Source organism: Scylla paramamosain, chromosome 19 (assembly GCF_035594125.1).
Source record: "Scylla paramamosain isolate STU-SP2022 chromosome 19, ASM3559412v1, whole genome shotgun sequence".
NCBI lineage: Eukaryota > Metazoa > Arthropoda > Malacostraca > Decapoda > Portunidae > Scylla > Scylla paramamosain.
In genome coordinates, this window is record NC_087169.1 from 8,577,712 (window position 1) to 8,596,052 (window position 18,341).

General features: G+C 42.5%; 1 protein-coding gene across 1 annotated transcript in view; it reads right to left on the minus strand.

Moving 5' to 3' along the window:
• Positions 1-18,341, minus strand: part of LOC135109464 (uncharacterized) — a 117,643-nt gene that overhangs the window by 20,873 nt on the left and 78,429 nt on the right. Inside the window, exon 5 of the mRNA XM_064020843.1 lies at positions 17,111-17,214. Within this exon, the coding sequence (XP_063876913.1) occupies positions 17,111-17,214 (104 nt within the window). The remainder of the gene's footprint in view (positions 1-17,110; positions 17,215-18,341) is intronic.

The following is an 18,341-nucleotide window of genomic DNA, read 5'->3' on the forward strand; positions in this document are numbered from 1 at the left end:
GTCATGGCGACTCCTACACCAGCCTCGGAGTCCCCATCTGGGGAGGGGACCACAAAATGTCCCCGGGTCGGAGTGCTCTTTTGATAACGATCCTAAGTATCTTGACACCCCCTCAACTTTTTCCTCATTAACTTCTGTAACATTCGCGGTCTTAAATCTAATTTTCAATCTGTAGAACACCACCTCTCCTCTTCAAAACCTTATCTTCTTTTTCTCACTAAAACACAGGTGTCTGAGGCAAATGACAATAGCCCCTTTTCTGTTATCGCCTACTTTCTCTATCCTCATTTCAATCCAAAACTGGAAGCTGCTTTATGTTAGCAAGGACCTCCTCTCGTGCCCACGCTCTTGAATCTTCCGAGTTTTCCACTATCTGTTTACGACTACAGAGTCACTCTCAAACTAAATTTATCTGTGCTGTATATCTCTCATCTAACTACTTAACTTCCATAGTGGAACACATTCTGACTCTTCCCTTTTGCAGAGATCTCCATTCTTGGAAACTTCAATGTTCACCACCAGCTTTGGCTTTCATCTCTCTTCACTGACCATCCTGGTGAACTAGCCTTCAACTTTACTATCCACTATGCTGTCCACGACCTACAGCAATTGGTGCAACATCCTACTCGTATTCCTGACCGTCTTGGAGATACACCCAACATTCTTGACCTTTTCGTGACCTATAATCCTTCTGCTTATGCTGTCACCCTTTCTTTTTCATTGGGCTCCTCCGATCACAATCTCATATATGAATCTTGTGGTATCCCTCCAATTCCTTCTCAGGATCCTTTTAAGCAGAGGTGCATCTGGTGTCTCTGGTTAGTTGGAGGGACCTGAGGAGGTATTTTGCTGATATTCCTTGGAATGACTACTGCTTCCGTGTCAGAGATCCGTCTTTGTGTGCTGAGCGCATAACGGAGGTGATAGTGTCTGGTATGGAGGCGTACATTCCTCACTCTTTTTCTCAACCTAAACCTTCTAGACCTTGGTTTAACACAGCTTGTTCTCGTGCTATACATGATAGAGAGGTGGCCCACAAAAGGTACTTAAGCCTTCCATCACCAGAATCTCATGCACTTTATATTTCTGCCCGGAACCATGCCAAGTCTGTTCTTCAACTAGCCAAAAACTCATTCATTAATAGAAAGCGTCAAAACCTTTCAAGATCTAACTCCCCTCGTGACTTCTGGGATCTAGCTAAAAATATCTCCAAAAACAGTTTCTTCTTCTTTCCCTCCTTTATTTCAACCAGACTGATATCTTATCTCATGATCTCATCTCACTGGTATCACATTTATCTTTAAACCTGAACTCTTCTCTCATACCTTCAGCTAAAAACTCTACCTTGGAGGATTAAAGGTTTTTTTTTTCTCCCTCTCCTCCAACCTCTGACTTTTTCATGCTACCTATTAAAATTTTTCGCAGTGATGTACCTGATGGGGTCCCTCCTATTGTCTACCGCAATTGTGCCTCCGTCCTTGCATCTTGCCTAGTCAAACTCTCTCACCTCTGTCTGTCAATATCTACCTTTGTTTCTTGCTGGAAGATTGCCTACATTCAGCCTGTTCCCAAATAGGGTGACCGTTCTAATCCCTCAAACTATCGTCCTATTGCTTTAATTTCCTGCCTATCTGAAGTTTTATTTTTTTTTTTATCTATCCTCAACATGAAGATTCTTAAACACCTATCACATCACAACCTTCTATTAGATCGCCAGTATGGGTTCCGTCAAGGCCGGTATACTGGTGATCTTCTGGCTTTCCTTACTGAATCTTGGTCATCCTCTTTTAGAGATTTTGGTGAAACTTTTGCTGTTGCCTTGGATATTTCAAATGCTTTTGATAGAGTCTGGCACAAAGCTTTGATTCCCAAACTACCCTTCTAAGGCTTCTATCCCTCTCTCTGTAACTTTATCTCAAGTTTCCCTTTCTGACCGTTCTATTGCTGTTGTGGTAGAGTCACTGTTCTTCTAAATCTATTAACAATGGTGTTCCTCAGGGTTCTGTACTTTCAAATACTCCCTTCTTATTATTCATTAATGACCTTCTAAAGCAAACTTCTTGCCCTATCCACTCCAACGCTGATGATACCACCCTGCACTTTTCCACGTCTTTTCATAGACGTCCAACACTTCAGGAAGTAATAATTTCACGCAGGGAAGCCACAGAACGCCTGACTTCTGATCTTTCTAAAATTTCTGACTGAGGCCTCAATATCTCAATTCCTCTATCTATTAACTTGACACAACCTTCCTGACAACTATCACCTCTTCTTCAATGACACTCAACTGTCCCCCTCTACTACACTGAACATCCCCGGTTTGTCCTTTACACATAATCTCGACTAGAAACCTTATCTCTAGCTAAAACAGCTTTTATGAATTTAAGTGTTCTGAGACGTCTCTGCCAGTTTTTCTCACCCACCCAAGATGCTAACTCTATACAAGGGCCTTATCCGTCCATGTATTGAGTATGCTTCACATGTCTGGGGGGTTCCACTCATACCGCTCTTCAAGACAAGGTGGAATCAAAAGCTTTTCCCGTTATCAACTCCTCTCCTCTAACTGACTGTCATCAGCCTCCCTCTCATCGCCGCAATGTTGCATCTCTAGCCATCTTCTACCGCTGTTTTCATGGTAACTGCTCTTCTGATCTTTCTAACTGCATGCCTCCCTTCCTTCCGCGGCCTAGCTGCACAAGACTTTCTTCTGTCCTTCACTTAAATCTCATTTCCTCAGACATTCCTTCTGTCTGAAAAAAAAAAAAAATAAGACTGTGGATAGGGTTAACACGATCTTGGGCACTATTTGTGGGTATACGAGTATGTGTCCTCACACCAAACTGCTTCATATCTACACTACCATTCCCGGTAGAGGTAGGGGACTCGAGAGGGAGGTCGAGAGCAACTCCTGGCGTAGGCTGAGTGTGGGCACACAAAGGACAACCAAAGCAACTGTTTCCCCCACATGGCTACGAAGCTTCAAGCCGTCCTGGCAAGGTCACAAATTTCTGTTACGACACAGGTTCTGCACCTCACAGCTGCCACTTACTTGGGTCAGCTCCCCTAAACTACCTCCCGCGTAGTAGAGGGCTCGCATACGCGTTTATAGTGCCCTTTAATTTAGTAGAGGGCTCACATACGCGTTTATTGTGTCCTTCTGGTCTCTTGTAACGATAAACAAACGTGAGGTCACCACCTTGTTTCGCTCACCGACAGGGAAGGGAGTGTTGCAACTACCAAACAACTTCAACTTGCTGAGAAGGAATCGAAAACCACGTGCTAGGGGAAAGGGGGTGGCGCAGCTACAGCTGAGGACAAACAACTATGAGCATTTCACAGTGTTTCATTGTTTCTTTACCAACATATAAACTATTGCCTTTAAGTACATTAAAATCATTCCTTCACCGTCTTTAATTAATGTCACATCACTTGAACACAAAAGCAAGTCAGTAAGACTGCATGAGAAGACATTGAATGGGCAGTATACAGGCTTACAAACTCGTAGGAGAAAGGATGATATTAGTCACATCGAGGTGCTTTGGGATCCTTGGACTGCAAGTATCTAACCCTCACATGAATCATGAAAGAGGGCCTGGCCAGCGTTAATACCCAGTGGGCCCATGCTGAGGCGACAGGGTGGGCCACTGATGACAGGTCAACCGCACATTGCTGTCACGGCGTTATTAAAGAGGCACATATCAAAAGCATTTGACAGAGTTAATTTTGCAAACTACCTTCTTTCTATCCTTCTCTCTGTAACTTCTGAAGTTTCCTTTCTGAACGTTCCATTGCTGCTGTGGTAGACAATCATTGTTCTACTCCTAAGTATTAACTATGGTCTATTAACTGTGGTGGTCCTCAGGGTTTTGTCCTATATATATATATATATATATATATATATATATATATATATATATATATATATATATATATATATATATATATATATATATATATATATATATATATATATATATATATATGTGTGTGTGTGTGTGTGTGTGTGTGTGTGTGCATTTTGAGGAACGGGCAATGTCCCGTCCTTTGTCCTGATCGTATTAAGATCTCAAGGCTACTGGCCTTGTCCATGTCTCGTTAGTTGTCCCTGTTTTTCTGATATTCTGTGCCCAACCATTTTCTCTCTCTCCGGACTCTCCAGTTTTAAAGGGGTTTGAGCCTGTCCTCCGAGAGACTGGTGATGAATTGAGTGAGGGCGTTGAGTGTAATAATTCACTGCTAGGCAGTGAGTGGCCCATCTGTGGGGAAGTAACCATCAGGGTATTGTACCCTCACATTGTGGCGTCTTCCTTGTCTCTTCCTAGAACGTGAAGTGGCGAGCCCTTTCCAAGTTTTTGGGCTAAATTGGCATTTTGTATTCTTCCATCCCTGCGTGATGTTGGGATTATACATGTATCAGGGTGTGTGTGTGAAATAATATGAGTGTCTCAGTTGTACGATGTAACGGTGCGAGTGTTGATCGGTTCTGTCGGTGTGAATGTTGTGGTTTGGATGTTTCGTCGGGGTTTACGATATATTTTTTTTCATTGTAGTTTACTTTCTGCCTATTATTGTAGGGTGGGTCAGATCATAACTGCCTGCTTTCAGTACATGTTCCTCTGCACTGCCCCTCTGCGTTTGCCTTACCCTGCCACTAGCGAGAGTAACGAAACATGGTGCAGTGTGTTCTCCGGCTCAGTCTCTTAATAGTTTGAAAACTGTTTACAGACAGTTTGGAAGCATTGTTTGCAAACTGTTTGGAAACAATCTTTTACGAGTATTTGTTTCCCATCCAGAATAAGAAACAGTGTGTGTGTGTGTGTGTGTGTGTGTGTGTGTGTGTGCGTGCGGTGGAGGTGACGATGAATCAGTTACACATTGTTGCCAGATTGTCATTAATTTATGAAGATTTCGAATTTTTATTTTTATTTATTTTGGCATAATTTAAGAAATTACTTATTGTAATATTTTAGCTGTAAGAGCCACCATCCAAAAAAGTATTTCAAAGTTAGTCGTGAACATCAGAAGAAAGCTGGTGATACCTGCTCCGTCTACTTTCAAATCCACTAGAAGCAAGTCACCATAAAAGATTCCTTTTTCAAAACATTTTCTCACTCATCTCTCTTTTATGCCCTTTCTTGAATTTATCAAAAGTTCCAAGTAAAACAGAGGTTACTGCAGCAACCTCTACACTCATCGCAGGACGACATTTGTTTGTAAAGTTTCCAAACTTGCAAACTTTGCCAACTGTTTGCAAGCTGTTTCCAAACTGTCTGCAGATAGTTTTTCGGAAACTATTTCTAAATAGTTTCCAAACCAGTGTTTCCTGGTGTGGACAGGCATCAATTACGACGTCAGCCTAATGTCACAGTTGACAGAAGAGACCAGTGTCCAGCAAGAGTGTTTCGAGGAATTTGTGCAGCATCAAGGAAACTGTAGCCTTTTGAGACTTTTGTGACATGTGCATAGACAATCGCTCGTATGACAGTGGTAGTCAGCACCCGTGATAAAAAGGCTTTGAAACGCATGTTACAGGTGAAGGATTTAGACCGACGAGGAAGCTCGGCTCCTCAACAGGAAGCCAAAAAAGGTCAGCAAAAGTCGGTGATAAACAAAATGCACCAACTGATAGCCGAGTACTTCCTCTACAGTGCCGAGCCACGTCCCGTGCCGAGAATACGGATTCACACGACTCATCCGGCTGGAAGTGCAACAGTAGAGTGGACTCCAGACTCTGTTGCTGAAATGACTATGTTGGGTAAGAATATTACAAATTCCCTTGGCATAGTCTCAGGTCAGGGTTCCGATCCCAGATCAGTGTTCCTCAGTCTCAGGCCAGTGATCCTCAGTCTCAGGTCAGTGTTCCTCAGTCTCAGGTCAGGGTTCCTCAGTCTCAGGTCAGGGTTCCTCAGTCTCAGGTCAGTGTTCCTCAGTCTCAGGTCAGGGTTCCTCAGTCTCAGGTCAGGGTTCCTCAGTCTCAGGTCAGTGTTCCTCAGTCTCAGGTCAGGGTTCCTCAGTCTCAGGTCAGGGCTCCTCAGTCTCAGGTCAGGGTTCCTAACAAACGGACGTGTTTAGTGAATAGTGACTTTACGATATAGCTAGCTGGTTTAGACATGGCACCTTGTGTTGCTGAGTCATCTGGTTGTGTTAGTTTTCCTGTTCCTGAGGCCTTCTTTGCGAAGGTCTCAGAGGTGGAGGCTGAGTTCCATCGAAGGATCTCGGAGGTGCAGGCTAGATTTCGGGAGAGGATCTCAGACCTGCAAGCTGACTTCTGTGAGAGGATCTCAGCACCTGAGGGAGGATCGTCCCCCGCTGTCACCTTACCTAGTAAAGCGACGGAGGAGCAGTGATCGGTTGTGTGCAGGGCCGCCAAGAGGATGAAACTCCTCTTGGCGTTTCGCCTGGAGGTGAAGCCACGTGGAGGAATCCCTTCAGTGTGTTGGAGGAAGAGACGGATGAGGAGGTGGACGTGACGGGAGGAGACCAGGAGGAGGGGGCAGACGCAGTTACCCTGCCTCAAGGTAAAGGGCTTGTGCTTAGTGATAATCAGGTTAGGCACATAGTGTGTTTTGTGGCGGAGGCAGGAAACGTAGGTCAAGGGTGTGTTTGCGGGTAGCTGGGTTAGAGAAGGTACCTAACAGGCTAGACACGTGTATGGACACGTGGGACCATTGTGGGACCAAGGCCATTGTTTTTCTCAGCGCGGGAGGGAATGACCTTGATAAGGTCAGGAGTAAGCTGTTCAGGAGGTTTAGGCAGGCTTTGGATAGGATTAGGGACAAGGAAGGGATCCCTGTGGTATGTGGTGTCTTGTCGAGGAGGAGAGTTGGTGCTCAGTGGCTGTCCAGGGCTATTACAGTGAATCGCAGGCTCACAAATCTTTGTAAGAGTAATGGATGGCCGTTCATCGACAACTAGGACCTATTGTATGGTAAAGACACCTTGTATGTCAGGAATGGAGTGCATTTATCACGCTAGGGTGTTTGGGTTTAGGTATGAGCACTCTAACGAGAGGTAACTGCACTCCAGCCATTTTTTCGTTAGTCAGGAGGGAGGAAGGAGTTGTGAGGTCGAAATGAAGGACAAATTAGTTAAATCTAGAAAAGTAACTAGCTCAGAGAAGGCGAAGAATAGCTTGAGTGTTTACTACACAAATTGTAGAAGTATTTTTAATAAAATAGACTTAGAGGAATGGCGCGTGTAGAGAACCTTGATATCATTGCTTTAACAGAAACTTGGTTAGATATGTCAGGAAAAGTATTTAATCCAGAAGTTAAGATAGATGAAAATACACTATTCTATAAAGACGTAAAACAGGAGAGGAGGAGGCATCGTGCTGTGCATTAGGAGCACGTTACAATGTTGTATTAATAATTTAATTAAAACAGCAAAACAGAGTCGATATGGGTAGATATTAAAGAAGGATCACAGTCAGTAGTATTGGGATTAGTTTACAGGCCACCAAATAGTACAAAGGAAATTAACACCTCAGTATGGCAGGGAATAGATAGAGCAGTCAAGTAAGTGTGGTAGGAGATTTTCATTTTAGGAATATCGACTGGAGCCTGATGGCTTTCTTAAGATAATTCAGGATGTTTTTTTTTAAACAGGTAGTCTTAGAATCTGCAAGGGGGAATAATACTATAAATTCAATTCAATAACAGGGAAGAAGCAGTCATGCAGATACAAGTTGGAGGACAGCTAGGTACAGTAATCATTGTGAAATTAGAAACAAATTAGAATGGGAGGAAAATTTTAGAAGTAAAAACACAAGTAAAATACTTGACTTTAAGAGGACAGATTTTGAGGAATTAAAAAAGGTACCTCAAAGGAGTTCACTGCCAACGGACGCAGGGGGAGGGAAGGTCCTGGAAGGAGTTAAGAGAGATAAGGTAGAGTGAAGGGATGTGAGGTGAGGTGCGAGGGGAAGGGCAGGAGGAGGGGAGAAGGGTACGGAGGGATAGGAGGAGTGAGAGAGAGGGAGATATGTGTGAGGGTCAGGTCATGCTGAGATGCGCGAGGTGAGGTCAAGGCGAGGAGAAGATAGAGCGGAGAGGATGGAAGAGGCCGAGATGAAAAGATTAGTGAAAGTGAATATAGATGAGATGCATAAATATTTCGTTAATAAATTACCTACAGGAACAGTTAGCAAACATCCCTTATAGAGCAATAAGATCACAGATAAATTATCCTAAATGGATGACCGTTAGGTTAAAACACTATATTGGGCGGAAGAGAAGTATATATAAGAAGTTAAAGGCAAGGGAAAAAGTTTTAAGGCCACAATTTAATGATTTAGAACTTTCAGCCGGTAAGGCTGAAAATAAACCATAAAAATTTTAATTAATATTACACACACACACACACACACACACAAAGACCTGCTGGTCCCTACAAAGCTTTTTTTTTTTTTTTTTGCCAAGGACAACACAATAAAAAATTCAGTAACGAAACGCAGAATGTCACCAGTAGAACGGCCATAGTGGAACCCATGTTGGCGATTAGATAAAAATTTGTGAAGTGATAGATGTTTAAAAATCTTCCAGTTGAGGATCAATTAAAAAAAAAACTTTAGATAGGAAGGAATTAAACCAATGGGACGGTAGTTTAAAGCGTTAGAGCGGTTACACTTTTTTTTAGGAACAGGCTGAATGTAAGCAAATTCCCAACAAGAATGAAAGCAAGATGGAGATACACAGAATTTGGAAGAGTTCTGACTAGGCAAGCTGCAAGAGAACAATAGGAGGGATCCCATCAGACTCATAAGCCTTTCAAGGGTTAAGACTATCAAGGCCATAAGAACATAAGAACATAAGAAATAAGGGAAGCTGCAAGAAGCGACCAGGCTTACACGTGGCAGTCCCTGTATGAAATATACCTACCTATTTTCATCTATTATCCCCATCCATAAACTTGTCTAATCTTCTCTTAAAGCTCTCTAGTGTCCTAGCAACATGATTACTGAATCCGTTCCACTCATCTACCACTCTGTTTGAGAGCCAATTTTTTTCCTATCTCCTTCCTAAATCTAAATTTTTCAAGCTTGTACCCGTTATTTCTTGTTCTACCCTGGTTGCTGATCCTAAGAATTTTGCCTACATCCCCCTTGTTATAGCCCTTATACCACTTAAAGACTTCTATCAGGTCCCCTCTTAACCTACGTCTCTCTAAAGAATGTAAATTTAACAGCTTCAACCTCGCCTCGTAAGGAATACTCCTCATCCCCTGTATCCTTTTAGTCATTCTCCTCTGTACTGATTCTAATAGACCTATATCTTTCCTGTAATGTGGGGACCAGAACTGCACAGCGTAGTCTAGATGAGGTCTGACCAGCACCAAGTATAACTTTAATATTGCTTCTGGCCTTCTACTTTTAACTCTCCTAAAAATGAATCCTAGTACCCTATTTGCCCTGTTTCTGGCTTCTATGCATTGTTTTCCTAGACGGAGTTCAGAGTTAACTGTAACTCCTAAATCTTTCTCGTACCCTGTACCTACCAGAGTTTGGTTGTTTAATGTGTACCTATTGTGTGGGTTTCCTCTACCTACGCTAAGCACTTTGCATTTATTGATGTTAAATTGCGTTTGCCATTTATCCGTCCATTCATTCATTCTATCTAAATCTGCCTGCAAGGCGATGGCATCCGATTCTGACCTAATTAATCTACCTATCTTTGTGTCATCCGCAAATTTACTAACATCACTACTAATTCCACTATCCAAGTCATTGATATACATTAGAAATAACAATGGCCCTAATACTGATCCCTGTGGCACCCCACTAATTACATGACCCCACTCGGATTTCGAGCCGTTTATTACCACTCTCTGTCGCCTGTAACTAAGCCATGACCCTATCCAGCCCATCTATCCCGTGTGCCCTAACCTTTCTCAGGAGCCTTTGATGAGGTACCGTGTCAAATGCTTTACTAAAGTCCAGATATAAGATATCATAACTATCACCATTATCTACTGCCTCGTACACCTTACTGTAAAAACTTAACAAATTTGTCAGGCAAGGCTTCCACTTCGTGAAGCCATGCTGTGACTGATTTATCAAGTTATGTTTGTCTAAATGTTCCCTAATGTTCCTCGCTATTATTGACTCTAACATTTTACCTACAACTGAAGTTAAGCTGACAGGTCTATAATTAGACGCTAAAGTTTTATCACCTTTCTTAAAAATGGGTACTACATTAGCCTGCCTCCACATTATTGGTACCTCTCCGGACTCCAGTGATTTCCTAAAGACAAAAACTAACGGCTCACTAATAATCTCTTTGCATTCCTTAAGTACTCTGGGATATACTTTATCTGGTCCTGGTGTCTTGAACGTTTTTAGCCTATCTATCTCCTGTTCCACTATCTCCCTAGTTATGGAAATATCTGTCAGCTTCTCATTTTCATCTGCTCTAAACACGTGTTCACTACCTGGCATATCCTGCATGTTTTCCTGGGTGAAGACAGTTAAAAAATAATCATTCAGAAGTTTACTAATCTCCTCCCCAGAACTAACCAGCTCCCCATCTGCTGCCTTTAATGGACCTTATAGTATCCGGATGGATACTATAAGGTATAGTATACGGGATGTTTGCTAACTGACCTGTATGAACTTTATCTACGAAATATTTATACAATTCATCTACATTTACCTCACCTAATCCTCTCATTGCTGCCCCTACCATCCTCTCCACTCCCTCACCTATTCGCCTCGACCTCACCTCTTTCATTTCAGCATGACCTGACATTCCAACATACTCACACCTATCTCCCCCTTCCTCTTTCCTCCTCCCCTTCCGGACACATCTTCCCTCCTCTTGTCCTACACACTCACGCCTCACCTCACCTCTCTCATCCTGCCTTATCTATCTGAACTCCGTCCCTGACCTGACCTCACCCTGCATCCTTTGCCAGTCCACTCCTTGGAGGTACCTTTTTAATTCTTCAAAATCTGCTCTCCTAAAGTCAGGTATTTTACTAGTGTTTTTTTTTTTTCTAACAGTTTCTTCCCATTCTAAATTGTACCTAATTTCCCTATGGTCACTGTTACCTAGCTGTCCTCCAACCTCTACCTGCGTGACTGCTTCCTCCGTGTTAGTAAGAATTAAATCTAGAATATTATTCCCCCTTGTGGGTTCTACGACTACCTGTTTAAAAAAAATTATCCTGTATTACCTTAAGAAATTCCTCTGCTTCCTTGTTACCCACAATCAGACTCCAGTCGATATTCCTAAAATTAAAATCTCCTACCACACATACCTGACTGTACCTGCCTGCTCTATTTAATTCTTGCCACACTGAGGTGTTAATTTCCTCTGTATTGGTCGGTGGTCTGTAAACTACCCCTAGTATTACTGACTGCGATCCTTCCTTAATATCTACCCATATCGACTCTGCTTTGTTAACCGTTTTAATTTTATTGTTCATACAACACTGTAATGTGTCCCTAACGTATAACGCGACGCCTCCTCCTCTCCTGTTTTCCCTATCTTTATAGAACATTGTATAACCATCTATCTTAACCTCTGGATTAAATACTTTTCCTGACATATCTAACCAAGTTTCAGTTAAACCAATGATATCAAATTTCTCTACACTCGCTATTCCTCTAAGCAAGTCTATTTTATTCAGAATACTTCTACAGTTTGTGTAGTAAACACTTAAGCTATTTCTTACCTTCCCTGAGCTAGCTACCTTTCTAGATTTAATTAATTTGCCCCTCACCTTCTCCTCACTACCCCTTCTTCCCTCCCGACTAACGAAAAAAGTGCTGGAGTGCAGTTACCTCCCGCTCGAGTGTTTCGGCCAAAACACAAACACCCTGGCGTGACAAATGCACTCCATCCCTGGCGTACAAGGTGTCCCTACCATAGAAAAGGTCCCAGTTATCGATGAATGTCCATTCATTACTCTTACAATGATTCGCTAGCCTGTGATTCACTGCAATAGCCCTGGACAGCCACTCAGCACCAACTCCCCTCCTCGGCAAGACACCACATACCACGGGGCCCTCCCTTGTCCCTAATCCTGTCCAAAGCCTGTCGAAACCTCCCGATAAGCTCCTCACTCCTGACCTTACCAAGGTCATTCCCTCCCGCACTAAAAAAAACAATGGGCTTGGTCCCATCTTTTTTCCAAGCACGTGTCTAGCCTATCAGCTACCTTCCCTATCCCGGCAAACACACCCTTGACCTACACTTCCTATCCCTAGCACAGAACGCACTATCTAATTGCCTAACCTGACTATCTCCAAACACAAGCACTCTGCCTTGGGGCAGGGTAACTGCATCTGCCCCCTCCTTCTTGCCTCCTCCCGCCATGTCCACCTTCCCTTCCTTCAGCACATTGAAGGGATTCTTCGTCTCCACGCAAGGTGCCCTGAGGACCTTCACCCTTTTGGCTCCCCTGCACACCACCGACCACTGCTCCTCCGTCGCCTTACTAAGTAAGGTGACGGTGGAGCACGACCCTCCCACAGGTGCTGAGATCCTGTCACAGTACTCAGCCTTCAGGTCTGAGATCCTCTCACGAAACTCAGTCTGCACCTCCGAGATCCTTCGATGGAACTCAGCCTCCACCTCTGAGACCTTCGCAACGAAGGCCTCGAGAACAGGTGAACTAACACAACCAGACGACTCAGCAACATAAGGCGCCATGTCTACACTAGCCAGCTATATTAGCGTTAGATCACTGCTCACAAAACACGTCCGTTGACTTGGAACCCTGACCTGAGACTGATGGAAAACATGACTGTGAAGGATCTTAATGGATGGAGGAGAAATAGTACCAAAGGTCTGAGTGAAGAGTTCAACCCCTTTTTTGTTTCCTCCTACATTATCAATCCTCATTTTCAATTCAAAGCTGGATGTGTATGTGCGCAACGACTTAACCTGCTCTCGTGCCCACGCTCATGAATCTTCCGAGTTTTCCACCATCTGGCTACGACTACAGAGTCACTCTCAAATTTAACTGTCCTGTATACCTCTCATCCTATTCGGGGGACCGGCATCTCAGTGGGCCATTTTTTTTTTTTATTGAATTCTGTTGCCCTTGGCCAGTATCTTTCCTACGTTTTAAATAAATAAATAAATAAATGAAAAATAGAGATAGGTGCTATCAGGCTGGAGTAAAGGAGGAAAAATGCCGCAGTAAAGTTACTGGAGGTTTTTGGCTCGGTGCCAGAAGTCACGAAGGAAGTTAGACCAAGAAAGACTGATATTTTTTTTATTGTTTAAAGAATTTTTGGCAAATTTGAGAACTGCCTTGGCATGATTCCGGGCAGAAATATAAAGTGCATGAAATTCAGGTGATGGGAGGCTCAAGTAATTTTTGTGGGCCCCCTGTCTATCATGTATAGCACGAGAACAGGTTCTGTTAAATCAAGGTTTGGAATGTTTTAGGTCGAAAGAAAGAGTGAGGAATGTGTGCCTCCATGACGGACACTGTTATGTGTTCAGCACATAGAGACGAGTCTCTAACATGAAAATAGTAGTCATTCCAAGGAAAATCAGAATAATACCTCCTCTGGTCTCCCCAATTAGTAGAGGCAAAACGCTAGAAGCAACTCGACTTTCGGGGATCCTGAGGAGGGATTAGAGGGATAGGACAAAATATAGATATTATTTTTTTTTATTGGAAGAGCCTAACAAAGAAGAGAGAGTGACAACATAAACAGAAAAGGTCAAGAATGTTGGGAGTATCTCTAAGACGGTCATGAATACGGGTAGGGTGTTGCAGTAATTGGTCTAGGTCGTGAAGGGGACCAAACGTAAAGGCTAGGACACCAGGTTGGTCAGTGAAGATGAGGACAGATAAAATAGGAGGGAACAGACAAGTAGCTATTGTAAGTTGCCTTAGACACCTGCGCTTTGGTGAGGAAAAGATGATTAGGTTTAGTAGAGAAGAGGTGGTGATCTACATATTGAAAAATAAATTCAATTCCGCGAATGTTGCATAAATTAATGAAGAAAAGTGTCAAGACATGAAAGGTAGACACCAGAAGAAGAATAGTCCTGCCTGGGGACATCTGTGGTCCTCTCCCCCCAGACTCCAAGGGGACTCCTAGGCTAATGTTGGAGTCGCAATAATGAATTTTTATTTTTGAGAGAAGGGTGTGTGTGCATTACGTCCATGTAGAGTTGTGTGAAGGAAGAAAGTTGTCTTTAGAAGGTAGGCTGTGACTGCCCCAGTGAGAGGTCACTGGAAAGGTCACATTACTCCTGATCCTGAAATTACGAAACCGTTTCAGAACTTGACGCCTCATTGGGAGTAATTATCGTGGCTACTGCCTCCTCCTGCATTGATGGTGACGTTTTCACTTATAATTGTGATCCATATTTATTTGTTGAGAGAGAGAGGGAGAGAGAGGGATAGAGGGAGAGAGAGAGAGAGAGAGAGAGAGAGAGAGAGAGAGAGAGAGAGAGAGAGAGAGAGAGAGAGAGAGAGAGAGCTCTTCTACTATCGCATCTGCTAATCACAGAAAGGTGTTCATGGGGCCTATTTTGGGTGGTATCGCTACCTAAGGCGGCAACCAGTATCCTACTACTACTGCTACTACTACTACTACTACTACTACTACTTCTGACTATTACTACTACTACTACTACTACTACTACTACTACTACTACTACTACTACCAAGGGACAACGTGACCCTCGCCTCATTACACCTTACCTTCCAGGTGTATGTCTCCAGCAAGGAAAAGCACCTGCTCAAACACTCCTTTTCTTTCTTCCCTTGGATTATCAAATGGGCCCATGTTAATCCTTCTGTCTCTGTTCCACTCGCTTTTGATGTGCTCTGTAAACCCCAGATGGACCTAATGTAAAGCAAATAAATGGACTGAACACCATGTCGGGAATCAGTCAGTAGGCAGTCGGGCGTCCATTTCTGTAGCGAGTCTTCATTTACTATAGACCAAATAAACGTCCGGAACCTCAAGATATAATTCTTTCACTCAAAATATTCCATCTCGAAGAAGGCAGGAGAGGAGGGCTTAGTATATAATGGCGTCAGCAGTATAAAGTGGAAAATGTGGACGACAGAACACTGGGGGGGATGCTATCTGCATAGAAGTAGCGTCGCTGTCCGTGGTGACGGGCGGTGACTCGTGAAATTGGTTATGGAAGTTATTATGTATAAGCACCAATTTCTTGCATGCCTCTAACGGTATGTATCAATGTCTGACTAAAAAAGAATATATGAGATGTTGAGGGACCGCCACGATATGTTTGGCACGTGAAAGAGCCTAAGCTCTTAAGCAGCACGTTCGCCACATCGCACAGGCCGGCCCGGCGTGTTACTAGCACTGACCTGATGTCAAGGGCTGCCAGGAGCTTTGGTTCGACCACTCACATTTGTTCCCCATTGTCTGACACCACATAGTTAGAGGTCGATTTCCTCATCCCTGCGTGAGACACACCTTCACCAAGATTTGTGATTGTGTGGATGCCTTACCATCAGCGGTCATCACGATGCCAGCGGCCACCACCGAGTCCTCCACGTCCTTCCCGATCAATGTATGTTTCACTTTACATTTTCTTCATGTACGTCACCTTGCCACCGCTGAGTACCGCCGCAGGTGCCACAAGAATGGGGCTTGCCTGAGTGGCTGGTGCCTGCACTATCAGGCGCGCACCTCTCCTGCCAGCGGTTCTGTGGAAGCAGCCAAAAGCACCTTCCTGCACACTCCCACCAAAATCAGGGTTGGAGACTCTTTCGGCGGCGTCGAACGCTATGCACTAATTGAATAAAGCATCCATAGGACACACATTTATGGCCAACGATTATGCATACTATACCCTCCTTGCTTGCGGAACACCTCCTTCAACATTACATACTCATATTATAGGCATGTCATGAATTTGGCAAGATTTATATACTCTGAAAGACCGTCGTCACAGTGAAGGTACTTAATTTGCAATCCACCGCACATGAAGACTGCTTAGATAGTTCGTTGATTACAAAGAACTTGCACTAGTCAGCAACTTGGTTGACCGACTGCAGGTGACCGATGGTGTCCCAGTTCCAGGGCTGGGAAACAGTAGAGGTGTATATAGCACTGCATCTGCCTGCCCAAAGTCATAAGAGTCCCCATCAACACTCTATCGACGTTTTCCAGGACCCCAACGCTAATGTACTCGTATTACCATCTCACATTTCCTGGCAGCGCCTCTGGAAAAGGGCGATGGTTTCGCTCTGCGCCAGTACTTGCTGGTGTTGTTTAAGCATCGTTAGCATCCGATGGCCCCGTATACTGGATTCTTGTGTTTGAGTGGCAAGGAGAGACGTGATGTATACAGAAACAGGAATCATTGCGTCATGCAAGATTCTCTCAAAACACTTGGCCTTCTTCACCTGACAAATTTATGATGTTCAGCTATTAAGCCTCATGGTAGTAAAAAAAAAAAATGGAGGCAGGATGAATTAGTTGTGAAAGCTAGGCGCTCTGGCAGGAGATAGATTTATTTTTAGAAGCACCACAATGGCATGCACATCCGACGCATTAACAGCTAGACCATGAGTTGCGTTTACGAACCTTAGAGTTATTATTGTTAATACTATTTATTAGATCACATCTTCACAGATACAATAACCCCTTAAAAAGAAATAATAAATAAATAAATAAATAAATAAATTCAGCACTTCGGTACCAGGCATTTCTTAGTAGACGCTTGGAACCAGTAAAGTGAAACCAGAATTAAATCAACAGCAGAAAGTAGAGATAACGTTAACCCTGATAACGAATTTTAAAGCATGATACATTTTTAAGGTGTCGGTGAGAGAATGCTGAAATTCAATTTTACCATCACTAATCAAATTTTGTCACAAACATACACGCATTATCTACCATGATTTTACCATAATCTTAGGTTTTATTATCTTAAACAAAATACATTTTTCATAACCATGTAATGTATTTATCCTTAAACATTACTCCATATCCACGTATTTTCATAATACTTTTTAACATGTGCACTACATGACACACACACATGTCCCTCCTACATAGTTGTAAATAAGTGAAATATAAGAAAAAAAATGCACCATGAAATCTGTAGAATTCAATGTTACAGGTGATGTTAAATGACTGATCAGGGCTTAGTAAACTTACACTCTGTTGACCTTTGAGATAAGAAATGAGCCCTTAGGAAAGGCGAGACTAACGCTTGTGCCAAGGAAGCCCTCCTTTATTATGTAGAGCGAGCAGTAACCATTCTGTGGAAAATGAGAGAACACTTCATGTAAAGCAGAAATGGCATCTTAGTTTCAGTGACATTTGTATAAAATATTATCCACAAGAGAGCTGGGTTATAAGTGACAAGTGGTTGACATGTGGCCCTCAGTTATTCTCTGTCACATTAACAAGAGCTTCACGCTGAAAGGAAACGGATTCAAAAATTTTTCCACTTTCTTGTTGCATGCTTTAATTAAATATGTACCTAAACAATTTTAACTGATATCCAGAGAGTATTGAATGCAGAACTTAGAAGTGTAATATATATATATATATATATATATATATATATATATATATATATATATATATATATATATATATATATATATATATATATATATATATATATATATATATATATATATATATATATATATATATATATATATATATATATATATATATATATATATATATATATATATATATATATATATATATATATATATATATATATATATATATATATATATATAGAGAGAGAGAGAGAGAGAGAGAGAGAGAGAGAGAAAATAGATAGATAGATAGATAAATAGATATATAGACAGATAGATAGATAGATAGATAGGAGAAGGCAATAGACACCTGCCGAAACGATAATTACTCCCAATGAGGTCTTAAGCATTGTTCAAGGGGTGCTGTGAACTTATCATTAAACCCAGCTGTGACCTCACTGAAAGTTTCCCTTTGTGTCTCACAACACAAGGGGGCAGTCATAGCTTGCTTTCTAAAGACAACTCTCTTCCTCCACACAAAACTACACAAAATTACACCACCACAAAATTACACACACACCCTTCACTCAAAAAATTTTAAATCATCATGGCAACTCCTACACCAGCCTCGGAGTCCCCATCAGGGGAGGGGACCATAAATGTCCCCAGGTCGGACTGTCTTTCTGTTGACGACCCTAAGTGTCTTGACACCCCCCTCAACTTTTTCTTCATTAACTTCTGCAACATTCGCGGCCTAAGATCTAATTTTCAGTCTGTAGAACACCACCTCTCCTCTTCTAAACCTCATATTCTTTTCCTCACTGAACCTCAGGTGTCTGAGGCAACTGACAGTAGCCCCTTTTCTGTTCCCTCCTACTTTCTCTATCCTC